This window comes from Conger conger, chromosome 13 (assembly GCF_963514075.1).
Source record: "Conger conger chromosome 13, fConCon1.1, whole genome shotgun sequence".
Lineage (NCBI taxonomy): Eukaryota > Metazoa > Chordata > Actinopteri > Anguilliformes > Congridae > Conger > Conger conger.
In genome coordinates this window covers 11,824,257-11,851,180 of record NC_083772.1, presented here as the reverse complement: position 1 = coordinate 11,851,180, position 26,924 = coordinate 11,824,257, and the positions used below count along the sequence as shown (strand labels likewise).

The following is a 26,924-nucleotide window of genomic DNA, read 5'->3' as shown; positions in this document are numbered from 1 at the left end:
AAAAAATGGGAACGCCCCCCCCCCCCCCGGACCCCCTACCCTGACGCGGCACTGCCAGTTTCTTTGTTTATCGGTCACTTGCCATGGAACTGCTTGAATGAGTCCAATCAGCGCAGTTTCCCCTGGAATGATTTCCGAGTGAAATGTTACATTTCAGAGTGGAGAAGTCCCTTTTCTTTTGGTGCAGCGTTTCACAGTGGAGGTCTTCTGGGATCAGTAGTTTTGGGTTTTTGGGACCACCGTTCCCCTCCTTCCCCGAGCACTCAGAACAGGGCCCGAAGGCCTGCTGGCGTGGGGTTTGAGTAAGAATCAAATCTACTGAATAATTTCATGAAAACGCGCACGTAGAGGGGGCCGGCCGGGCGCAGGAAACCGTGTTAGGGAACGGCCGAAGTCGCTCTGGCAGCTGTGGAGCACAGCACAGTATGTAGGCTTACCAGATGCCTTCCTTCCCTGATAGGGATCTTTGGAGGCTAGTCTACTCTGGCAGGCTCCTGTAATGGTGTTCTCGTAAGGCCTGAAGGTATTTATTCTACCTACACGCTTTCGGAATTCAATTTTTAACCCCCCAGATTTGATTTGGTGAGTTCAACCCCGGTGTGCTGTCCTTAAGAAACGTCTAACCCAATAATCGCATTGGATGGGAGTACTCTGGGGTCCTTTCCCCTCTCTTTGTAGGCTTAGCTATTCTTGTGTTTGAGTGAACAACCTTTTGTTTTATACAGGGATGCAGGAATTTAACCTTTTTTGGAAATGCATGTATTCATGAAATATACCCATCAGCCATTACAGATTTGAAGGGTTCTATGTTCCACAATATTGCGAAACGCAATTGCCACATTTTCTGTAAGGTGCCATATGTGTGCTACTAAATTTGAGAAAGGGAGATATAAAATATTTTTATATTTTAAATATAGGTTAAAACATTTGAGAATAAATGTATAGAGAACAAATAGATTAATGTTGGGATCATTCATTTTGTTAATGTTGGGATCTAACCTACACATCTGTTCAACTTCTGATGGGAAGATCAAGAGCGTTCAGGTCCCAGATTTGAGTGTTTGCTCTGCATGGTGAGAAACTGCGCTCTGATGCTGAACTGGGTGGGGAGGCCAGGGCTAGTTATGGGGAAACGGGATTTGCTGTTATTGCTTCTGTAAATACCCAGCTATATGAATGTATACAGTGTAAAATGAAAACAAAGTGTCAGACCGGATAAGCAAATGAATAATGCAAGTAATCCTGTAGTAATGTCCCGTGGGACCTTCCCCTTCCCCTACACTTGTGCTGCTTAATGGTGGCCCAGCAAGGCGTTCTTTTACACGTCAATGAGTGTCGCTGCGCTGTGGAGAGAGGTCACGACTTTCCCCGCTCCACGTCCACCAGCACCCATCGATTTCAGCTTTTCTCTCTCTGTCTCTCTCTCTTGCGCTCGTAAACGACGGCCTTTAATCAAACGCGACGGGCCGGGAGCCGAGCGGAGGGTCTTCCGAAGCAGCGAGGAGAAAGGGTCGCGGGTGCGAGAGGGTCGCGGGTGCGAGAGGGTCGCGGGTGCGAGAGGGTCGCGGGTGCGAGAGGGTCGCGGGTGCGAGAGACCCGCTGCGGAGAGAGGGGGGCGAGACTGACGCCCCCCTCGTAAAAAAAAAAAAAAAACCCTGGCACGGAAGAGCCTGTCGGACTGCGTTTGTCTCCGGAGTGAATGAGCGTCGCCGAACGGTTGTACACCCTTCCAGTAACAATACGAGGAAGGAAACGTGTAGGAGGAGTGCGAAACCTGTCGTTTTCACACCCTCTTTCCAAACACCACCGCAACACTTTAACCTGCGCTGTAGCACAGTCCACGCCATTCACCAAATTTATGGTGCCATACATTTTTAACAGACCACAATACCATTTTTATTTTTATTTTTTTATTTTTTTTCCTCACGGTTCCAAAACATTGTTTTCTCCAGCAGTCGTGAGGACTGGGTTCCCAGCTGGGCAAGCAGGAGGGCCGTTTGAATGCTTTACAGCCCGTTTTAATCCCCTGAGTGTGCAGCGGTAAAAAAGGAAAAGTAAAATGGGTTACAAATAAAACTGGTGACAGTGAATTGCCTGCACTGAGATTGTGGTAATCTCCCAGTTGAGCCCCCTGGCATTCTGTTTTCAGGCCGAGGAATGCAAGGGGCTTGTTTTTGAAGCGCGAGTCCCTGGCAGAGGTTTTTTTCCCATACCCAGGAACATGTAGGGGGGGGGGGGGGAATGATGTTACAGGATGGAGAACGACTTGGAGGATGCAACCAGTAAGTTAGACCAAACAAACACGAGCGCGTTTCCCACTGAAACCTGGGACCGGGCGTTTTTGTGATGTTCACAGACCCACTGCTCCCAGCCACCCAAGCATGACCTTCATGCTACAGCCCAGAAACATGATTGTGTTTGCATCGATTATTTATGCTGTGCTTTGTTAGGTCTCATTTCCTGTTTGGCATTTAAAAATAAATAAATTTACTTTGGCCTCAGTTAAGTAAGCGGGGCTGCTCCATCTCCGCTGGTTATGGCCACCTGGCGCAGAGGAAGATGGCGAGGTTAAACAACGTCTTCACGGACCAAAGGTAGCGGGGTGTGTCTTCCTGCTGAACGAGGATGAATTTCAAAGAAAAAAAAGAACACTTTGGAAAGTGGATGGAGAAACAAACTACAGGAGCGTAAGTTGAGGCGAAAAGAAAATGGAAAAATCCTGAAAAGTGCCCGGTCAGTGGCACATATAGAGAATGGGGCCCGGAAGGGAGGGGAGGGGAGGGTGCAGGGGAAAAGGAGTAAAAGGTGGTTAAAAATGAAGTGGTTAAGTTTGAAGGCGTCTTGTGTCCGGCTGTCGGTTGGTTTCTGACAACCTCTCTTATTTATCAGGCTGGAAGAGTGGACCGTATATTTTTATGATGCCATCCATCTGCCCACCGGTTCATTAGTATATTGCAGGACTCTGAGAGGGGGGGAACAAAACATCCTTGTTGGACGAGATGAATGGGCTCTTTTTATGGATTTTTCCTAAAATAGGAAATGGCGCGTAACTGAGGGAACTGAATCCCCGTTTGTGTGTGTGCGTGTGTGTATGTATGAGCGTGTGTGTCTGTGTGTGTCTGTGTGTGTCTGTGTGTGTCTGTGTGTGTCTGTGTGTGTCTGTGTGCGTGTGTGTGAGTGAGCGTGTGTGTATGTATGAGCATGTGTGTGTGTGTGTGCGTGTGTGTGTATGAGCGTGTCTGCGTGTGTGCATGTGTGTGTGTATGTATGAGCGTGTGTGTGTGTGTTTGTGTGTATGTGCGTGTGTGAGCGTGTGTGTGTATGTGTTCTCGTTTTGTCTGGAGTGAATCCATCCCTGCATGGCTACTTTGTGCACTTGCTGTCCGCTTGTGTCTGTGTGACGGGTGTGTTTCTGACAGACGGCAGTGACACGGCCTCCTCACGTCAGCACTGATTCTGCCAGCCTGACAGGAGTGACAGGGCTTCCCCCAGAGGCTCCAGCCCTGAGCATCCCAGCTGGTGTGTGTGTGTGTCTGTGTGTGAGGGACTCAATCCTTGAACATCCCAGCCAGTGTGTGCGTCCAAACGTGTTTTTGTGTGTATGCGTGATTGTGTGTGTGTGTGTGAGTGTGTGTGTGTGTTTTTGTGTGTGTATGTGAGATTATGTGTATGTATGTGTGTGTGCGCGTGTGTGTGTGATTGTGTGATTGTGTGTGTCTGTGTGTGTATGCATGATTGTGTATGTGTGTGTGTCTGTGTCTGTGTGTGTCTGTGTCTGTGTGTGTGTGTGTGTGTCTGTGTGTGATTGTTTGTGTGTGCGTGTGCGTGTGTGCGCGTGCGCGTGTGTGCGCGTGTGTGCGCGTGTGTGCGCGTGTGTGCGCGTGTGTGTGTGTGTGTGTGTGTGTGTGTGCACGTCCCGGCCTGTCCAGAACATCTGCTCTCAGTCGGCTCCTTAGCGCTAAGCTCACGCAGCTCACCGCCGTCCCCCATCATCCTCTCTGAGCCGCCAGCACGACGGCTCTCTTGGGTTTCACTTTGGGATCCTTCTTAATCTTAATATTTTTTTTCAGAGCCCTTATTTGGGTCTCCTGGACGGACTTGAGCTCCAGTCCAGGGTTGAGCGTGTGACCGTGCGTCTCCGGGCCGGGCTAACCAGGAACAGCCAAGCCTGGCTCTGAGGGTCTGGACTCTGCCGAAGTCACGCATCCGAAAGCCGCTCCTCCGTGCTTCCTTGTTCCAAGACCTTTTCCGCTTTTCGGTGTGCTGGAACGCTGAAATTACTAACGATTTCCTCTCAGGGCTAGAATTCCGTCTGTTCCCCCCCCCCCCCCCCCCTCCTTGGACGAACGAGTCTTGCCCCTGCCCCACTTGCACACGGCCCCTGCTGATACTGCGGACGGGAGAGGGTGGACATCTGTCCCTGCTGTCGGACTGTGCCCCACCCCCAGTGTTTGGGTCTACCTGAACTACTTCCTGGGGAAGAGCAAACGTTTCCTGGGGAAACGGTGTCAGGATGGCAGCAGAACCTAATTGTTCTTCTAAAAAGTTATACTTGTGCCAGCTCAGTGGTTGTCAGCTTATATCATCCACCAGGAATATTCTAGACAGGTGTTACTGTAAGCACCAAGTGGAAGTATTTATAGATGGAGTTCTGTTCCTGTACACATCAGTCTGTCTGTAGGGATAGAGTACTGTAAGTCTGTCTGTAGGGATAGAGCAGTATCCCTGTACACATCAGACTGTCTGTAGGGATAGAGCAAGCAGTATCCCTGTACATATCAGTCTGTCTGTAGGGACAGAGTACTGTCAGTCTGTCTGTAGGGTTAGAGTACTGTCAGTCTGTCTGTAGGGATAGAGTACTGTCAGTCTGTAGGGATAGAGTACTGTCAGTCTGTCTGTAGGGTTAGAGTACTGTCAGTCTGTCTGTAGGGATAGAGTACTGTCAGTCTGTAGGGATAGAGTACTGTCAGTCTGTCTGTAGGGTTAGAGTACTGTCAGTCTGTCTGTAGGGTTAGAGTACTGTCAGTCTGTCTGTAGGGATAGAGTACTGTCAGTCTGTAGGGATAGAGTACTGTCAGTGGTTAGAGCAGTATTCCTGTACACATCAGTCTGTCTGTAGGGATAGAGCTGAGCTTCTGCCCTCTGGTATCCTTCTCCCTTCTTTTTCATTCAGTTTCTCTCCCTCCATCTCTTCATTTTCCCCGTCTCTCTCAGTCTTGATGAGAGAGAGACGTGGTGCGGCCCTGCAGTGTCAGCCGGCTGGAGGAATTCCCCTCCACCCCCCGCAGGTTTTATTTCTTCTCTTTCTTCTCCTGTGAGGTCCAGGGCTGCTTCCTGTGTGAGTGTTTCCCTGGCGCGCCGGGCTTTGGGTGAGGCCTGGCCTTCTCACGCGCCGCCGCCCCTTGACCTCTGACCTCTGATCCCCCCCGCCGGGGCGTCTGGAGGACACCGTCCAGGGGAACCCGTCAGTCACACTCACGGCTCCGACCACGCCGTTTTCGGGTGGGGGGGGGGGGGATACATCGGGGACAGGGCTGGTTCAGAACGGGGTGGGGAATGTGTGGCCAGGAGGGGGAGGGGGGGGGGGGGGATTGGCACGTCAAGTGGCCGGTGTGGAATGTTTGGGGCTGTTGCCGAGCAGCGCCGAGGGTTTTGATTTACGATTACATCTTCCCGAGCAGCTTGTCGCAATTAGTGATGTCGGCAGGGAGGGGGGAAAACCAAACACTGAACACGCTTCAAAGAGGACGCATATCTTTCTCATTTACTGTATCCCTGGCCTAGTTCTCAGTCTTTCCATTTTTTAAATGACATCTTTATTGATGTGTTTCCCATTTCCTTATGTCTGCATCCTCTCCACCGTCCTGCCCCTCCTGTAGCACAGTGTCCCTCTGGAGACCGCGGCGGGAAGTTTAGCCGGGGGGAGAGGCGCTGAGTTTTGTGTGGTCTCGTTGATACTCTGAGCCCCTCGGGGCCGGTGAAGCGTCCGGTTCGGAGGGAGAGGCAGGTCCTGAGGACGGATGGACAGACCGACTCGAAGGTCTGGGAAAAGACAGGATGGAGGGATGGGTGGGTGAAAGGGTGAAGGAATGAATGGGAAGATGAGAGAGGAGGAAGAGGAGGGTGGCGGCTGGATCGGGAGGGAAGCCCGAAATCCCAGCCGCACACCCCTATGCTCACTGCGGCCTCAGCTTTCTGTTCCTGGCTGACAGAAGTGGAACCTGACGTGGTCTTCTGCTGTTGTAGCCCATCCGCTTCAAGATTTGACGTGGTGTTTCATTCTGAGATGCTTTTCTGCTTACCACAATTGGTGGTTATCTGAGTTAGCTCAAACCGGTCTGGCCCTTCTTCATTGACCTCTCACCACCAAGGTGTTTCTGTCGGCACAACTGCCACTGGTTGCTTTTTTGTTTTTGTGCACCACTCTGAGTAAACTTTACAGACTGTTGTGCGTGAAAAATCCCAGGATTACAGAAATACTTAAACCAGCCTGTCTGGCACCAACGATCATGTGACAGTTGAAATAATTTTCCCCATTCTGATGGTCGGCTGATTAGATAATCACATGAATAAGTAGGTGTACTTATAAAGTGCTCAGTGAGTGTATATTGGCATTATTTATATATACCAACGTTCCTACATCTTATTGTTACCTTTCCTGGCTTTGCTTCCTGACTAGTTGGGACAGCTTCAGGGAAGTTTCAGCTGACTTAGATTGAAGCACAAGGTTCACAACGCGGTCATGTCTAGCTTTTTCTGCGGTAACTTCACTAATGAAATGTCCACCGCTGCGTGAAGAGACGTGAAACGGCGTTCACTCCGTGACGCAGATGGTATTGGCGGCTCGTTTGTTTCCACAGTTTTCCCGATATAGCTAGCTGCCACGGCAATCCCAACCAATCTCTTAAAGCCGCAAAACCCGTTTCCTAACATTCTGAGATGGAAATGCCTCAATAGAGGAAGTAAGTGTAGCCTATCCTTTAAATGAGTTATATTTAACATTGCTTCTGGTTTTTTGGGTGAGTGGTTTTCATCACCGTTATAATGCTATATATTTTCATTATTAATGAAAAAATGAGAGAGGGTTGAGTTCCACTTCTGAGCTGACAGGCATGGGTCAACCCATATAGTTTCTTCCGCACATGGTCTTGTTTTGGAATATATGCTTTAAGACGTGTTTGTATGGTTATGGCTAAATTGAGAGGAAAAAGTGAGTTTCAGCTTGTCTATAATGCAGCTCATTAGTTTTATTGTGCAACTTGCTCAGTGCATTCAGGATCATCTCTCTCCTCAGACTAGCACGGCTCATCTGCAGTCAGATGACCGTGAAAAGACCGTAAAACATCCATAAAGCTTCACCATGACAGTCTCATTTAGATTAATTGCTAAACAGGATGGTTATTGTTAACTTAGACAGAAACTACAAGTAAAATATACTTGTTTGTTTTAGGGGTCAGGGGTGAAAAGCTATCCGTTCAGCGGTCTGTCAGTGGTCAGAGATGTGATGATGGCAGCCCTGTTTTGGAGGATGTCTTTATTACAGTGTGCACTGAATAAAAACCTCTTTTCTCTCCTTCAGTTTTGGCAGAGGGGTCTGGGTGGGAAGTGGACCAGAGAACATGGAAAACTATCCTGCTGTACAAAATGATTTTCTCTGAAAAACTCAACGGATAACGTTAAAGTTTGCCGAAAACATAATGACACAACTGAAGGAACATCTGTCTGTTGCTCTTTAAAATGGAAATTCTGAGAGCCAGACTGATTTTGAATTTTTTTATTTTTTTTTATTTTAATGAAACGTCGGACAGATTGCATTGTTATTTGGATGAATTTCATTCCTGGTCTTCCTGCGGTTTCCTGGCAGTTCAGACAGATTCAGGTTTCTCTTCTGAAGTCTGTTTCTCCCGTTTCCTATTCTCTGTATTTGTTTTTTTGTCTTTTGTTCCCTCTCGTGTGGGTGCTTGGAGGGACGGCTAGGTTTGGGTGTCCCACGCTGAGATGGCTGGGTTTGGGTGTCCCACGCTGAGATGGCTGGGTTTTGGGGTCCCATGCTGGGGCCATCTGTCGCCCCCACTCCTGTGGAGAGGGGGAGGCTGCACCCTCCTCCTCACTCACCTCCTGCTCCCTGTTATAACCCAAATGGACTGAGAGGTGGATTCTCTTCTCTTAACCAAACACCCTGAGGCACACACGTACACACACGCACATACACACACACGCACACACACACATACACACATACTCACACACGCATACTGACATACACCTATGTACACAAACACACACACACACGCATACACACACACACACACACACACACACACGCATGCATACACACATGCACATACACACACACGCACATACACATACTCACACATGCATACTGACATACACCTATGTACACAAACACGCACACAAACACGCACACAAACACGCACACAAACACGCACACAAACACGCACACAAACACGCACACAAACACGCACACAAACACGCACACAAACACACACATATATTGACATACACCTATGTACACAAACACACATGCGCACGCACTACTAAAATGCTGTACTGTGTTTCAGGGTGGGGGCAGATATTGTAATGGGGAGCTGTGTGTAGTTGAGTGCACAGATTTAACATACAGTCACGCAGTGCAGTGTGTCAGAGGGCTGCCGGGCATGAACTAGAGATCGAGGCAGCGGTCATGATTGTAACAAGTTAACGCTTAAGTTGGGGAGGGGGGCTGCACTACAAAATAAATAATTGTACATTCAGTCAGTTTTCCAGTTTAAAATATAAGCATCTCAATGTTTTCAATTGTAACAGGCTATGCACAACTCATATTTCTAAGCCGCGTTACAAATATATATATATATATATATATATATATATATATATATATACATACACATACATAAAAAAGCAATTGTGCTCATCAATGTCTTCCTTACTTTGTGTGTTCAGATATTCATATGAAATAGTAATTGGGAGCCAAGCTGTATCATGCAAGGTAAGCTGTTGTAATGGCAGTCACACGCGTTATAAAATTACGCTACGCACACTATATCGTCTCCTACATACATGAAAATACATTGCACTGGAACATGAGTTAATGCAGTCGGGTAGCAGGAATTTGCAGTGAGAAATTCACGCACGTTAAATTGACAGATGAATTGTATGCTACGCGTTAGTGCGAGTTACAGAATGATGAAATCATCACCCTGAGGTTTGGCTTAAAATTGCTGTATTTCTGGTAGATGAGACATGCCTGAGAAATTTTAGTTTAAATGAATATTATATTTTGTAAACGTATAGAGGGCCGTTATCCATTTAAACGTTTAAACACTCTCACCCCTCGCATGCAGCAGGCCCTTTGGCAGCCTCTGGCCCTTCATTGGCCAGTGGATTGATGTTTGTGTGGGCCTGCCGTAAACTGTGTGTTTATCGGCCTGTCTAAATGTGTTACTCTCTCTGTTTAGCTGTTTTAACTCAAAAGTGATGTGCATGGGAGTCAGGGCTTGTGTGTGTGTGTGTGTGATTTATTTGTGCGTATGTGTGTGTGTGTGTGTGTGTGTGTGTGTACCACCGCTAGTCCTTTCATGGGGGAGGGGGTATATTGAGTGGTTTAACCACTATGGTGGTGGAGAAGGAGAAATGGACAGATTGGCTGAGGAAGACTGGAAACAGCAGTTGGAGACAGAGTGTACGGGGGTGTATAGAGGCTACGGTTACATTAACCACCCTCTGCACTCTCAGCTGGAGGAGAGGAGTATCAGATCTCCCCTCAACTAACAGATTTATTCACATGACTACTTATTTCCCCCCCGACCGTGCCACGCGGAATCATGCTTATTAATGTTTCTTCATGCCATCTTTCCATACCCCCCCACGCACCCAACCCCACTCACCTTCAGTCAGAGATCTCTTCTGATGGAGTAGGCAGGGGGAGCTCTGGGACTTGTATTTCATTATTATTAATACTTCCTGGATGGACCACCCGCCATGTCGTGGCCGAGAGCGTATCTGGGTGTTGTTAAAAGTTCCGATGCGGGAGAGGCGAAACGCAGGCCTCCTCTCTCCTTCGCCTGCCGCTCTTGTGGCTCACGCCAAAGTGGAAACAAAAGAATCCTCCTCCGTACACGGGCCCAGTTTATTTGGATACTGCCAACTGAGCATATTGTGGTGGGGGGTTTTTTGGTTGTACATCAGTCCCATACCCCCCGTTTACCGAAATTAAAAGCGTGTGTGCGCGTACGTGCACGCACAGAATTGGGGCGGATGCTGGGGGGGGGGGGGGGTTGCGCGTCATTCTCTTGCAGGTTGCGGTCGGTCAGAACGTGCTGATGTGGTCGTCGTCCCGCCTACCCTGTGCCCTGCGCCGTTACTCCCACTCCGCATCCGGGGTAGAGCCGGCCCTCCCCTGAATCACGTTTACATGCTACGGCGAGCCGAAAATAAGTCCAATATGTGCAAATAAACGTGCGCCGGGACCAGGCGCGGGTTAATGAGCCCTTATAAAACGACGAAGGGGAGCCGTGGAAATTGCTGTTGGATGTTTCATCTCATTCCAGAACGCTGTATCTGTTCTCAGGGTCTGTTCTCTGGGCTTTTATAGGCCAAGGTGCTGACAATTAGCAAATGTTTAGCCAGAGCACCCCAGGGTAATAAAACAGGGGCTGGGGACATGCTGTTTTAAGACACCGAGTCCTGGAGCGGGGGTGGCCTGCTCCCCAAACTGAAAAGGTCTTGGGCAGCCTCACTAACAAGGCCCCAGTGGATTGGTCCAATGTCTGAAAGTGTGTGTTTTGCTGGGACATAAGGTTGTTTCTGGGGTGGTCTGAAACTGGTGGTGACAGCTGTGTGTGTTTTAGGGCCTCCTATGGCAGTTGTAGTGTTTGTCAGTGCTGTTTTCTGCATTTCTCTGGTAGTGGTGTTGCATGTTTTTTAATGCTTTTCTATTGTGTGTGGTTTGTTTATTTTATGGGGCAGCCTGTAGCCTAGTGGCTAAGGTTTGGGACTGGGACCTGGAAGGTTCAAGCCCCAGTGTGGTCACAATAGGAGCTGTACTGCTGTTGGACCCTTGAGCAAGGCCCTTAACTCCACATTGCTCCCGGGAGAATTGGTCCCAGCTTAGTCTAATGAACTAATCAACTGTAAGTCGCTTTTGGATAAAAAGCGTTAGCTAAATGACAAAGGTGAGGAGGGAAGAGGCTGCTCTCAGAGTTCCCACAGGAAGTGACCGTGGCTCTCTCTCCGCAGGTGTGGCCAGTAACCAGGTGGTGGTCCAGGACAGGGTGAGCGCGGTTCTGGGGAAGAACATTACGCTGGGCTGCAGGATCGAGGTGGGGGCCAACCTCAGCCTGACGCAGAGCTCCTGGGAGAGGCGGCTGCCCTCGGGCTCCGTCACCCTGGCCGTCTTCAACCCGCAGTTCGGCATCTCCGTGGCCCCCGAGTACGAGAAGCGGCTGTACTTCCGCTCGCCCTCCGTGCACGACGCCACCATCGTGCTGGAGGACCTGGGCTTCGCCGACGTCGGCGTCTACACCTGCAAAGTGGCCACCTTCCCCCTGGGCAACACACAGGCCTTCACCACCGTCAGCGTCATGGGTAAGCGCTGTGTGTGTGTGTGTCTGTGTGTGTGTGTGTGTGTACAAAGCCGCTCGTCTGCTGTATTGGAACTTATGAAATTGGAACTCTCAAAAATACAAGCCCCACCTTATGGTCCTCTTGCTCCAGGCGAGATCAATCGAGCACAGAAAAGTATTTGAACCCAAAACAATAATGTATTTGGCCCAGGTATGGTGCATATGTGTGTGCACACGGGATCAAAGTGCTTGTATGGCCACTGCCACCAGTCAAGTAAAAGCCCTCCTACATAGGCCAAACAGCAGGCAGGCAGGTTGGGGGACCCTGACGTGTCCCCCAGTTGCAGAGCTGGTGGGTGATTGTTGAGTTGCCGGGGCTGATGGGATAGCCTCTCTCCATCAGTCCGCGCCGGCCCTGTTAATTACAGCTCCCACACAGAGCGCATTCACATTCAAATCCCAGCACTGCGGCCCAGGGGAGGATAAGCCGCCCTATCTCCATTAAGCAGTTTCCCTTTCGTCCTTTCCCCCTGAATGATCACGCTCTCCCAGGTAAAAACTCTCCCTGCCAAAGAAAAACAAAGAAAAGAGGGGGAAAAGCACAGAGAGGCAGAAAAATAAGGATGTTTTCAGTGGCTGTTTCATTGTCTGCGGGAGTCCTCTCTCAGAGATTAGGTAAATTAGTGTCTCTGATTGAATTCTCTGCGTTTTGTTTCTCTCTGTCCCCTCCGATGAGTGGAGGGATAATTAAACCGCTGAATAAATATTCATGACCCGTGGCTCATTTCTGACAGTTAAAGGCCATTATGGATTAACTGGCTGGAGAAAACGCACACGCTCATGAACACAACCTCACACGCTCATGAACACAGTCTCACACACGCTCATGAACACAGTCTCACACACGTTCATGAACACAGTCTCACACACGTTCATGAACACAGTCTCACACACGCTCATGAACACAGTCTCACACACGTTCATGAACACAGTCTCACACACGCTCATGAACACAGTCTCACACACGCTCATGAACACAGTCTCACACACGCTCATGAACACAGTCTCACACACGTTCATGAACACAGTCTCACACACGTTCATGAACACAGTCTCACACACGCTCATGAACACAGTCTCACACACGAAGGAAATGTAACACACATCCTTGCGTACACCCATGTATGCACGCATGTATACACATGCTCACACTGACACACACACACACACACACACACACATATACACACACATTTTAAATGAGGGAGTACAGTTGTGGCTCCCTGGCCCAGCAGCTGAGCCTCCCCTCTCTCTCCTCTCTCTCTTCTCTCTCCTCTCTCTCCTCTCTCTCTCTCTGGCTCTTGATGCCATAATGAGAGCTTTGTGCCCTCTGTTGATTTTTCCTTCTTTTCTAGTTTCTTTTCTGAGGTGGTGAAAGCTCCTGCAGGAAGAATGTGTGTGTGTCTCTTTGACAAAACGCATGCATAATCATACACGCACACGCACACGCGCACACACACACACACACACACATCACACACACACACGCATACACACACACACACACACACTCATGCACGCACACACTCACGCACATAGACACACGCACATACACGCACACACACACACACACACACACACACACATACACACGTATATGGAAACGTCTGTGATAAATGCTGTCACTGTGGCCAGACTCTCCTCTCATCATTTCCTCCAGTGCGCCATCGCTAGCTATGCGCTTCCCCCCCCCCTCCCCCCCCCCCCTTTAATTGCCAGGTCACTGGAGGGCACAGCTCCGCCCTCCCCATCCTTCACCGTAGTTATAAATCCTTAAAATGTATCAGCTGTGTCTAATGAGCTGGCAGACCCTCGTAGGTTTGGCCAGACAGCGAAAAGGCGGAGGATCGTCCGCGTCGGGTTTCAGCCGTGGAGAGCCGCCATTCTGAGGGAGATCCGGCGAAGCGCTACTCGATCCCTGTCGCTCCGTCCTCTGACCCCAATAAAACAGGAGAGCGGCTCGCCCGGAGAAACGTTTACGCCACGCCCGCGAATCAACAGGTCTGTTTAGAGTGCTTTAAGAGCGCTGGGCGAAGTTTAAGCTGCCAGTCTGCAGTGAATCCCGCACTACGTCTCGCTACAAAGGTCAATTCACAAGCCATAAACCATAGAACGTACAAGCTAATGCTATCAGTGCATTTTCTATCAATGACAATCCGTTGTGTGTGTGTAAGGAACAGAATTAACAGGTGTGTAAGGAGCAGACATTTCTGTTCCCAGAAAAGGGAATACATGGTAAGAATGTTTTTAATAGAAAGTAAACCGTTCTGTGGAGCAGGTGAGCAGTTATCACTGGGGAACGGAAAGGTGGGGTTGTATCTGGAATTCATTTGCCTTGTGAATAATTGTTAACGTGGGTAGAGTCTCCCTGCCTCACACTCGAGCGTACTCCACCAGGGTCCCCGGGCTGGGAGTGGGACATAGCGCGGGTGGGGCATGGCAGCTCCCCACGCCCCCCCGACAGGAAATCGTTACCCCTTCCGCTGAGCTGCCCTTTGGCGGCACCCCTAAATTAGCCCGCAACTAGTCTGGTTAGTCATGCGGGCCCTACGAAGGCAGAGGGAGGAGTTACTCCCCAGACACCCTGACATCACGGGGCTGTGGGGAGGGCGGGGGGGGGGGGGGCGAGCGGACGGCAGAGGGGCAGCTATAATTGGCGTGGGACGACTGCTCCGACCGGCTGCGTAGCGCAGGGGCACGGGGGGTGAGGTGCACCGCTACCGCTATTTTAAACACACGGGTGAGGGGTTATTTACATTTTTCATTCCAAGGACAGAAAGGTTTTTCCAGAGGGGGTTAGATGTCTCGGGATGAGGGGTGTGCTCTGTGGATTAGGGTGATGTGTGCAGTGTCCCCATGACTCTCTCACATGAAGAGTAGAGAGGAATAGAGAAGTGAGAGAGGAATAGAGGAGTGAGAGAGGAATAGAGAAGTGAGAGAGGAATGGAGAAGGGAGAGGAATTGAGAGAAAGGGTGAGGGGAAAAGTTTAACCTGGCTGAAAGGAAGCCCTTAGGTTATAGTTCAGCTCTCGTTATTCTTCAGTGAGTCACAGTCCAGTTTGTAATCATTAATCAGCATTTTTTTTAATGTAAGCTGAGTGTACCTGCTTTTGATGAAGGGATAGGTTTCCGGTGGAAGACATGTGCCTAGATTCAATCAGTGTGTCTTAAGGATTGACAATGATTGACAAAGAAATGCAAGTATTACTTCTTTCTTCACATTGGCTAGTTTGTGTCAGTTAAAGCTGAACTTGCCTATCTGTTTCATTTACCTGCGTGTCAATGATAAGGCCTAACATTGATTGAATCTGGCCCATTGTTTCTATCCCGTTTTAGAAAGCAGGAAGTTAAACATTGCCAAAGAAAGTACCTTTTCTCATGAGTTTGTCTCACTGCTTAGAAACCTGCAGAGTAATCTGACCTGTGTTGAAGCAGACACTCCCTGTAACCCAAGCCAAGCACAACAGAGCTCAGGGCAACACACAAATCAACTGTAGCACTGAGCACCAGCCTACAGCTTAATCCTGTAGCACTGAGCACCAGCCTAAACTCAACCCTGTTGCACTCAGAACCAGCCTAAACTCAACCCTGTAGCACTGAGCACCAGCCTAAACTCAACCCTATAGCACTGTGCAATTCAACCCTGTTACACGGTGAATCAGCCTAAACTCAACCCTGTAGCACTGTGCAACTCAACCCTGTTACACTGTGAATCAGCCTAAACTCAACCGTGTTACACTGTGAATCAGCATAAACTCAACCCTCTTACCCTGTGAATCAGCCTAAACTCAACCCTGTTACACTGTGAATCAGCCTGCAACTCAACCCTGTTACACTGTGAATCGGCCTAAACTCAACCCTGTTACCCTGTGAATCAGCCTACAACTCAACCCTGTAGCACTGAGCATCAGCCTGCAACTCAACCCTGTTACACTGTGAATCAGCATAAACTCAACCTTCTTACCCTGTGAATCAGCCTAAACTCAACCCTGTTTCCCTGTGAATCAGCATAAACTCAACCCTGTTGCACTGAGCATCAGCCTGCAACTCAACCCTGTTACACTGTGAATCAGCCTAAACTCAACCCTGTTACCCTGTGAATCAGCCTAAATTCAACCCTGTTACCCTGTGAATCAGCCTACAACTCAACCCCGTAGCACTGAGCATCAGCCTGCAACTCAACCCTGTTACACTGCCAACCTGAAATTCAAATTCAACAGCAAGTCAACAGTCATTGGCAAGATATATGTATTTTTATTTCGATAAAATATTTATTTTAAATATTTGTGTAAAATGTATTTTAAAGACATTAAGGGTTGAATGACTGTGCTACAGTACATAACAGAAAAAGGCTACTATCAGTGTATTTTAATGATGGAAGCAGGTGCATAACTGAAACCATATTTCCTTACGGATATAAGTGGCCATTTTCCTGTGATATCATTCATTCATTTGTCAAACCAGAGTAGCGATCGGCAAGTGAGATTTCATGAACCACTTAATGGCTCTGGAATGGAGCTACAGCACACTGCAATTCTACACGTTTGACAAGATTCATTTGCCTGGCCTAATGGGTGCTGATATAATTTGCAACTTTACGACTTGAACCAATTAGACTCCTCCACTGTGGAGCATAGCATGTGTTGATTGGTTCTCATCAGTCAGTGCCAGGGCTGTAGCGTTGACTGATATGAACCAATCAACATATATATTGAACCTGCATTTTGGTAAAACAAAAATAAGCATTTTACTGTACATCACGTGTAGTAACGAGTAGGCTGCTCTGTATAGGTATTGTTCATGTCAAAGAAAGGCTGTTGGCTCACTCCTGCTGTTCTAACCTGGTAACAAATACGGAGTTTTAGCTGTTCAACAAAGAGCAAGTTGTTGTTGCGGAATGCATCGTTACGTAATTTGTATATGGTATGAAATCGAGGCATGGCGATGGATTGCGTTTCAGGTTGCTCCGCGCGACAGCTTGTGCTTTTGACTCGGACCTCTTCCCCGTCTTCCTGAAATGCTATACTCCCCATTCGGTTTCAGGGACTTGATATGTGGGTTGTTTTCTTCATTGTAGAAGTGAATGAAATGTAATGAAATCTTATACCTCCAGGGGTTGGGCTGATATTGTCTGGGGCTGAAAGAAGGGTAATTATTTGGGCTTTTTTAGTTCAGACCTTTGTGTTCATATCTGGCCAGTCTTGTGTCTGCCACTGTTCATCTTACTGTATTTCCTGAAATAGTTAAGGGTGTGTGTGTGTGTGTGTGTGTGTGTGTGTGTGTGTGTGTGTGTGTGTGTGTGTGTGTGTGTGTGTGTGTGTGTGTGTGTGTGTGTGTGTGTGTGTGTGTGTGTGTGTGTGTGTGTGTGTGTGTGTGTGTGTGCGCAGGTTTGTGGGCAAACATATCAGTGGTCTCATGTGGACGCATCATCAGAAGTCTGTGTGTGATCTGATTGGACACGGGGTCAGCGAGGCTATAATCCGTGCTGCAGTTTTAAATGTGCGTTCGGTAACTGGACTAGACAGATTATGATCTCACATCCCATGTGCAGCGCCTTTTCCCCGCCAAAACGCGATCACATCGATACGCCTTTTCATCGCATTAATTTTCGACTCCAGTGTCCCAAACAGCTCATAATTCCAAACGTCCTTCCCTGTTACTGAACGAGGAAAAAACACTTTCATATTCTTCGGTCGTACTGTTTGTTTGTTTGAGACTAGTCTGGCCAGACCTAAGGTTATTCAGGCGTGTCTGTCACTGGGATGCCGTTGAAGCTGCCTAGCCTGAGCTTTAATGAGGGGGGTTATACGAGTTCTGAGGGTGCAGGCACACGCATAGCTGTACACACAGGCACGCACACACACTCTCCTCGCCCCTTTCAGTTCTTCATGAAGATCGATGTAAAGCTGCTTATTGATCCCCTCGCGCTCCTGTCAGCTGAGTATACAGTGGGCAAGCGAGGTTGTGTTGATCGCCCTCTGAAAGCGAAGTCTTCTGTCCCCAGTCTGGCTCTCTCCTGTGGTATCAGTGCTGTTTATTCCTCCAGGTTTGCCAACAGATCAACACATCTGATGTCATCCCTTCTCTTCCTCTCTGTCTTGTGTCCTTGCTTTCTCGGTCTCCTCTCCTACTTTATCCTCACTCCATCTTCTCTAATTCTCAGATTTGACCCTTTTTTCTGCTCTTTTCCCCTTTCTCTCTTCTCTTTCTGTGCATTTTCCCCGTCACCCTAACTTACTGACATTGCCCTTCTCACACACTAAATCATGTAGTATACATTATGGCTGGAAGTGGAGTTTGTTTTCTTTTACTCCGGTTATATTGTGTTTTCACTTCTTTCATTTGTTATTTATTGCTACCATCATTGCCTTACTGGAGGTCTGTATTTCGTGGTTTTAGAGCTATCGATTGGTTTTATTGTGGCTGTATTTGTTCCATTAAAAATACTCTTGTTTTTTGGTCCCTTTTTAGCAAAAGGTGGTATTTGTTTCTGTAAATACCTCCTTTTGGGATGTTTCAATAAATTGGACTGTATTAAATCAAATCCCCTTCTCTTTCTCTCTCACTCTCTCCCTCTCACTCCTTCCCCCCTCTCACTCCTTCCCCCCTCTCTCTCCCTCCCCCCTCACACTCTCCCTCTCTCTCCCTCCCTCCCCCCTCTCTCTCCCTCCCTCCCCATCTCTCTCCCTTCTCCCCCTCTCCCCCATCTCTCCCTCTCTCCATCTCCCACCCCACTCTCTCCCTCTCCCCCCCTCCCTCCCCCCCTCTCCCTCTCCCCCTCTCCCCCTCCCTCCCCCCCTCTCCCTCTCCCCCTCTCTCCCTCCCCCTCTCCCCCTCTCTCCCTCCCTCCCCCCCTCTCCCTCTCCCCCTCTCTCTCCCCCCCTCCCCCTCCCTTCTCCCCCTCTCCCCCATCTCTCCCTCTCTCCATCTCCCACCCCACTCTCTCCCTCTCCCTCCCTCCCCCCCCTCTCTCCCTCCCTCTCCCTCTCTCCCTCTCCCTCCCTCTCTCCCCCCCACTCTCCCTCCCCCCTCCTCTCTCCCCTCAGTGGAGCCGAAGCTGTACGTGTCGGCGGGCTCCACGGCGCTGCTGGACGGCGGTAACGAGACGGTGGTGGCGTCCTGCACGGCGGAGCGGGGCCGGCCGCCGGCGGAGGTGTCCTGGGAGTCCGAGCTGTTCGGCCGCTCCGACGTGCACCACCAGGACGAGCCCAACGGCACCACCACCTCCCAGGCCCGCTACCTGTGGCGGCCAAACCGCCACGCCCAGGGCCACACGCTCACCTGCGTGGTGCGCCACCCCGCCCTGCAGGCCGAGGTCCGCATCCCCTACCTGCTCAACGTGCAGTGTGAGTGTGCAGGGGGGGCGTGGGTGGGGCGGGGTGGAGCGTGTGGGTGAATTACGCCATTTCATGAAAACTGTGTACAGAAAATGTGGAATTAATTGGTTTGCCTTCAGCACTTTTTCCTCAATGTGAGTGTGCAGTAAGTTCTCTTTTTCTATGAAGAACATGACACAATTAGAGCTTGCCACTTAGCATCTACCGAGCGCTAATTGTTAGGTAACGTTGGATGATAGTCCCATTTTACAGACCGCCTGTTCAGTCCTGTGATTTGCAGAAGTATAGGTTCAATGTTTTTAAAATATGGTGTTGATATATGACCGATTATGTTATGTGATTGTTGACTCGCATCTAAACGTTTAGAAATATGTTTTGGAAGATTCAGCAGGAAGCGATAAGAAATTTAATCATTTTCCTGAAATAGGTTTTTTTTTTTTGTGATGGTGTGTGGACTTCCCTTAATTCGCTAGGACTGTTAGCCAAATCGCTGCAGTGAAATTATCTTAAAAGGCTGAAAACCAACCAACTGGAACAGAGCCGTCAGCTAGACTCGACTTTATTTTCTTTGGCAGCGGACCTGTCGTCTTGTCTGGTGTCCATGGTTTGGAGGACATCTGTTCTTAATGCCTCTATGGCATGAGCTCACTGCTGTCCGCACAGCGAGTGAGCCGTCATAACAGTGACTTCCCTTACAGGCCTGTCAGAAAGCGCTGCGTAAACGCTGCTAATTTATACCTGCACAATGTGCTACAACCACACCCTGTCCGTTTTACTCCTGACATCTCTCTCTCTCTCTCTCTCTCTCTCTCTCTCTCTCTCTCTCTCTCTCTCGCTGTTGCTCACTGTTTCACTGTCTCTGTCTCACTCTCTTTTTTTTCAAATTCAAGTTGCTTTATTGGCAGGAAATGCATCTCTAAATATTGCCAAAGCCAACAGAAATCAATGAAAATACATCTGTATAGTATTATATATATATATACATATTAATGAGTGAACATTCTAAACACAAAAACAACATAATAACAGTAACAATGTTAATCGTCTCTTTCTCTCTCTATCTCTCTCTCTCTCTCTCTCTCACACACACATTTCCGCCCGGTTAATGCTCATAAAAGCTCCATTAAATCGCGGCTTTAATGTTACGGTCATTAACGCACGTCTCCCTGGCTAGCTCCGCTCAGCGATGCTATCTGTTTGCAGTATTTTAGTGCTGGTTAATGAAGACGTTTTATGAAATATCGATCGAGGCCCAGCGCCCGCCCCAGGAAGAGGAGGAATACGCAGGAGATAAGCAGGGGGGGAAGGTTAAACTAGAGAGAGATGGGTCAGAGATGGAGGGAGAGAGATAGAGGGGGGTGTAATGGGAGTGGGAGCGAGGAGAGGGGGAGAGAGAGAGATGGACTGTAGAAGAGGAGAGCAGGAGAGCGTAAAAGAGGGTGAGTAGGTATTTTGGTGTGAAGGAGCAGTCGGTTGAGTGCTCTGCTGAAATCTCTCCCCCCCCCGTTCTGCCCTGCTGAGTCTCGGTATCTGGGCGGAAGTCCCCCTGCGTTTAACTGCATCTGAGGCTCCGGTTCAGCAGCTCTGCTAAAACAATGTTACTCTAACACCCTGTTAACGCTCTGTGGATAAGAGAGAGTTGTTGGCCCCAAAGGCCCTGCTGTTGCCCTCAAAGCTATGACCTCTGTCTCCTTCTTTCTCTCCCCTCTGCTTCCGAAGCCCTGTCCCCCGCCCACCCTCTCGCTCAAGATCCGTGTTCTGGCCCTGCCACCCCCTCTGCTCCCCTTATCACCTCTCCTCCTTTGTTACTAATACAATACCCAATTTATTTTGGTCCTGAGACTTCCTCTGGCAGAGCCTGAGGTCAGAGTGTTATTCTGTGCCTTTTCTCATTAAATTAATACCCTGGTAAGTGAGTTTTGCAAACAGAAGGCCTGGAATAAAGCCTGCCTCTTGCCACAGACGTGATTAATATAGTGTTGGATGTAGACCTACATCAGGGCCAAAGGATGCATGTTAAATTTGTTTACAGGGCTCCTCTTGAAAAAAAGACGCTATAATTTAATTGGCTTTGGAAGCGTGTTTTGACCGAGCTAAAAACGACCTCTACTCAACCTCTCAGGTGAAGTGTGTGGTTCAGAAGGAACGGTTTTTGTTGAGTCCTCGTATTGATCTCTGGTTGGTCGTTTGTTGCAGTTGCCCCTGATGTCGTTTTGACGGGGTACGATGGAAACTGGTTCGTGGGGCGGGAGTCGGTGCGGCTTCAGTGCAGAGTCCACGCCAACCCGCCGGCCCAGTACGTGAGCTGGACCAGGTGGGTACCGCATCTATACGAGCACAGCACTGTCACACAACCTGCTGAGGTTTAAACATGACATCCGGGTCTGCTGTTGAGAAGGCAGGGGGGAAAAATGTTTGTATGAAATGGGGAAAAGTCTGTGTCTGTGTCTGTGTCTGTGTGAGTGAGAGTGTCTGTGTGTCTGTGTCTGTGTGAGTGAGAGTGTCTGTGTCTGTGTGAGTTTGAGAGAGAGAGTGTGTGTGTGTGTGTGTGTGTGTGTGAGTGAGAGAGAGTGTGTGTGTGTGTGTGTGTCTGTGTCTGTGTGAGAGTGTCTGTGTCTGTGTGAGTGTGAGAGAGAGTGTGTGTGTGTGTGTGTGTCTGTGTCTGTGTGAGAGTGTCTGTGTCTGTGTGAGTGTGAGAGAGAGTGTGTGTGTGTGTGTGTGTCTGTGTCTGTGTGAGAGTGTCTGTGTCTGTGTGAGTGTGAGAGAGAGTGTGTGTGTGTGTGTGTGTCTGTGTCTGTGTGAGAGTGTCTGTGTCTGTGTGAGTGTGAGAGAGAGTGTGTGTGTGTGTGTGTGTGTGTGTGTGCGCGCTCGCATCGAAGTCGCTCTCTCGCCACCGCTGAGGATCACGCACTTGCATAAAAAAATGCTGACCCAGAAAGTAACACTCAGTTTAGGAAGAGCCAGCTCAGCTGTCCCTGTGATTAGCAACAGTGTCTGTCTCAGTGCAGGGTGCTGGGAAAGTTACCTTCAAACAGAGCCAAGGTGAAGGCTGCAGTCGCCATGTTGCCCCGCGCCTATCGTTTTTCACTGTAGGGCGCTCAGCGGAACACAGGGCTTTGAGCTGTTGCTCTGACACACACACACACCCCGGGGGTCATGTGCCATGATGTCGGGCGACTACGCTACAGGGCGGCCTGTAGCGTAGTGGTTAAGGTAAATGACTGGGACCCGCAAGGTCGCTGGTTCGATCCCCGGTGTAGCCACAATAAGATCCGCACAGCTGTTGGGCCCTTGAGCAAGGCCCTTAACCCTGCATTGCTCCAGGGGATGATTGTCTCCTGCTGTACGTCGCTCTGGATAAGAGCGTCTGCCAAATGCCATTGATGTAATGTAATGTAATGTAATGTGATGTAATGTAATGTCTCGCTGTGCGCTCAGTTTCGGGGTGTGTGTGGGCCGGGGTGCTGACAGAGCTCCGCTCCTTCCCCAGGGTGGGCGGGCAGATTCCCGACGGCTTGGCGGTGGTGAACGGAACCCTGGTTTTCGCGCGGGCGCTGGAGCGGAACGACTCCGGGGAATACCGGTGCGAAGCGGGGAACGACCTGGGCCGCCGGAGCAAGGAGATACACGTCCAGATACAAGGTGAGCGGAGAACCCTAGAACCACACTCAGGAACCCCAAACACAACCCTCCCCTGCCCACGCTTTGTCTTTCGGGTTTTCTCTTTCTGTCTCTGTCTCTCATTCTTCAGAGCCCCTAGACATCACGCTGCCTCTTGCCACCGGGGGCAATTTGGGGGTTGGGGCGGGGAGCGTTAAGCGATTTTCCTGCATAGGAAAACATAGGCCCAAATCCTCCGCCCTTTAACCAGAGAGTCTCCCATAATTGTATGCTGTGTGTTTGACTGCAGCTGTGAATTGTTAGTGTGTGTGCATGTGCGTTTGTGTGCATGTGCGTTTGTGTGCATGCTTTTGCTTGTGCGTGCACGCACGTGTGGGAGCACGGGTGTAGGTGCAAGTGTAAATGCGTTTGTATATATGTGTGTTTGTGTGTGTGTGTGTGTGTGTGTGTGTGTGTGTTTGAGTGTGTGCGTGTTTGTGTATATATGTGTGTATATGCGTGTGTGCGCTCCCGCGTATGTTTTGGTTTGTGACAGAGGAGCAGGGCGTGGTGGTGGTGGTGGGACAGCAGTGGGGTCTTGGCTGTGTCCCTCCTCTGTACACAGGAGCGGGTTTTAACAGACTCCACCAGGCCTGGGGAGGGTGGTGCACTCTGCTGATGAGGGGCAGCGTTCTCTCCGCTCCGGCTCCAGGGAGGCTGGGCACAGAGGAGTTCTGGAGGGGGAGAGAGAACGTAATGAGCGATGAAGGGACTCTGAACCGGAGGCTTAATGGGGGTGGATAACAGGGGGTCATAATGCTTTTATATGTTCAAGGTTGTTACTGCATTGTTTTCTCTCACTTACCCTTACTCACTGCTACCTCCAACCACACACACACACCATAACCATGCGCGCACAAACACACACAATAACCATGTGTGTGCTCACACACACACATGCTCGCACACACATACACACACGCACCATAACCATGCACGCGCACACACACACAATAACCATGCATACATACACACACACCATAACCATGCGCGCGCACACACACACAATAACCATGCATACACACACACACACACCATAACCATGCGCGCACACACACACAATAACCATGCACGCACACACATGCTTCTCCTCCTGATGTGACTTCTGTTGCAGGCGTTAATGTTCCATTTACGGTAGTGGATTCTGTTCAGCTCAGTAAAGAGAAAGTCGAGGGGAGCTGACTTGTAGAACAGAGGGTGAGAGCATGCACATTTCAGCAGGACACCTCGGATAATTATTACCTACATTAATCAGTTACTTCATTAACTTCACCAAGGTGTGTGCCCGTGAAGGTTTAGCACTGACTTAAAATCCCAGAGTGTCCTTTGGCTATTTCCACCGACCTCTGAAACAGCTGAGCCCATCAGCGGATCCTTTCTGGAAGTGTCTGTCCATCTCTCAGTTCCGTCCGTCTCTTCCTCCGCGCAGTGCATGCTGGGTCACGCTAGGGACGTGCGCAGCTGTCCACAGCTATCCGCTGGCCGCCAGTTTAGTCTGCTGTAAAAAGACCTGGCAGCCAACAGGCATTCTGTTTAAAGTCCTCTCTGTCCTGCACCGGCAGTCAAACGCAAACAGCCTTGACTGGAAGATTAGAGCCCCGATTCTGGTAAAACATTCACTAATGTGTTCACCTGCATTTTCATTCATTCCTGCCCCCCCCGTCCCCCGTCCCCCTCCCTGTTAAATTGGTCTGTGGCTGGCACTTTTGTTTCCGTGTACGTTAACGTGTGTGTGTGTGTGTGTGTGTGTGTGTACATCTACATTTTATTATATTTAGTATTTGGTTAAACTCTGTCCTTTTAATATCATGTCTATGGACAAAGACAAAACCAGAGTGGTGAAAAAGATTACTTTTCAGTTTTGCGCAATAAACTCTGGTATTTTTGCTATATATCAGACGACAGATCACTCTTCTGCGCATGGTCCTGTGGTCTTGGTGTTTGGATGTCTTGTTTTGTCTGGGGAACACAACTGTGTCCATAAAACAGTCAAAGGCTTTTCATGTGTGTGTGTTTCTGGTTCTGCATTTTGTGAGAGAGTGTATACAGCATGAGTGTGAAAGTGCAGAAAACCGACACAACGTTTGGAGACGTGGCCAAACCGTAAGATCTGGAAGGTCTCACACAGTGTGGGGTTTGGTTCAGAGTCTGGTTGGGGAACAGAGCGATTTCCAGAAATCCCTAATTCAACCCTTTATTCATGTGACCGCCACAGCACTCTGAAGACATGGAAAAGGAGAAATCAGAACTCCCGGCTCTCTGTATATTTTTCTTGCTTTCATCTGATCCACGTCCAAACACACTGACTGCAGTTTTTGGATATGCTCTGCGCCCCCCTCCTTTTTTTTTTTCCCCTTTCACAAGGAAAAGAGAGCTGGAAGGGTCCCAAACCAGACAGTCGGTTCTCATGTGCGAGTGTGTGAGGCTGGCGTTGCATATCGCGCTAGGCCTCGACAAATGCTCCGTTCGGATTGGCCTGGCGGTGGGCGATAAACTGGCCTATAGCACGTCAGCCAGTCATCGCTCCCAGTAGGGTCTCGGCCAGCCTGGTAAACAGTGTCTCGCGTTTCACTTCCTCCTGTCGCCCTGTGCTCCCCCAGATGACCCTGGTCTCAGGTGCCCCCCACCCCTTTACAGTGGACACAGATTCGCACAGACTGGGTGGGGGACTGGGACAGGAACCAGTCTCCCCTCTGACCTTGATCGCTTGGTCTCCCATTGTGTGCCTTTTTATTTTTTGTTCAGCCGGGTCTCTGCTTTCTCAGTTGAGTCTAATCCAGGATAACAGTGTATAAAATAGGCACGGGCATCTGCGATGACTGGCTCAATAGCCGCCGATAAATGGGCATAATGCAGAGGCTTCCATTTCCCATCTTAGCGAGATTTAGTTTTCCTGAAGGAAAAAGAAGAAGGCTTAAAGGCCTGGTTTTTCTCCGGATGTGTGGAAGTCGATAGGGGAGGGGTGGCCTGACCGCGGTCCCGGGGGGCTGGTTCTATCTCTGCGCGTCCTCTGCAGCGCTGGAGTTCAGGACCAGAGTAGAGCAGCGGCCCTCTCTATCGATCCTGTAGCACTTTATCTCCTCACATGACTTCCCTGAGTCCTGAGAAGGAGGCGGGGCCAAACACTCAGACTCACATACACACTCACACTCACACACACACACACACACACCCACCCCTACACACACACACAATGTGCACACAGACACACGCACGCACACACATACACACTGCACACAGATACACGCGCACACACACAGACACACACGTGCGTGCGTGCGTATACACATGCTCGGACACACACAAACAAACACGCACACATACTTACACACACACCAGCCCAAACGCATAACCCCATACGCACAGTCAGATGCACACGCCAGGGTTCACACAAGGTGATGCATTTGAAGTGCTCCTGCTCGACTCCGTTGCTCTGAAAGCCATGTACCGGAATTCCTGGAAAATAAACAACTGTATCCTTGAGCCCTTGATACGTCCTTGATTTAAATTGAGGAGAAAAATGTTTTTTTGTATTGTTTCCTCAAACCGAGAGAAATGCACCGTGTGGGCAGAGGGATTTTCAGGCCTCCCTGTTTGTTGTATTTTTCTTAAATTACTTTGTTCCGATCGGGTGGGAGTCGCTGTGCGTCACCGCCAGCGACGGTGGTGTTTGAGGGAAGGAGAGGCGAGGTGTTGATCTTCGCCAAACGACGCTCACGTCCTCACAAAAATAGAAAATCAAGTAAAGGAAAAGAACACCTGTACAACTAAATGGGGCAGAAGCCAGAGTGCAATTTCAGTTGCAACAGCTTTAGGAAAATGAAAAAGGAGTTTTCTGGGCCAGAATTTAATTTTGATCTTATTCTGTTCTCACTTAAGTGATCATATACCAAGCTGCTATTAAATGAATTTGCTATTTGGGTGAAACTTCGGTTGAAACTACACATACGTAAACATACACGACATATGCATGTAGGAGACTTTCTAAAATACTATGCGATACTCCCTGCTGCTCTAGTTTTTCAGCCTTGTCTCCTTTGAAGATTCTTGAGGTTTTAGCTGTCCGCTGTTGAATGTTCATGACGACTTCTTGAAATTGAAGTTGTAGAAAAAAGCATTTACATTGTTTAGAGGGTTAAACTAATCCAGGGATTACCAAATAAGAAAAACATGTAACCGTTGCTCATATGGAATTGTGTACACTGTGCTGGAAGAGCTTTTCTTCAGGTTGAGCGGAAGCTAATTTCCATGAAATGGCCTTGTTCTGTGTCCTCCTGTGACC

The 26,924-nt window shown here is 49.2% G+C and overlaps 1 protein-coding gene across 1 annotated transcript in view; it reads left to right on the top strand.

Annotated features, from left to right (window-relative positions):
- Nucleotides 1-26,924, top strand: part of nectin3a (nectin cell adhesion molecule 3a) — a 58,475-nt gene that overhangs the window by 25,349 nt on the left and 6,202 nt on the right. The window contains exons 2-5 of the mRNA XM_061217327.1: nucleotides 11,260-11,607; nucleotides 18,692-18,991; nucleotides 21,179-21,296; nucleotides 22,473-22,624. Of these exons, the coding sequence (XP_061073311.1) occupies nucleotides 11,260-11,607; nucleotides 18,692-18,991; nucleotides 21,179-21,296; nucleotides 22,473-22,624 (918 nt within the window). The remainder of the gene's footprint in view (nucleotides 1-11,259; nucleotides 11,608-18,691; nucleotides 18,992-21,178; nucleotides 21,297-22,472; nucleotides 22,625-26,924) is intronic.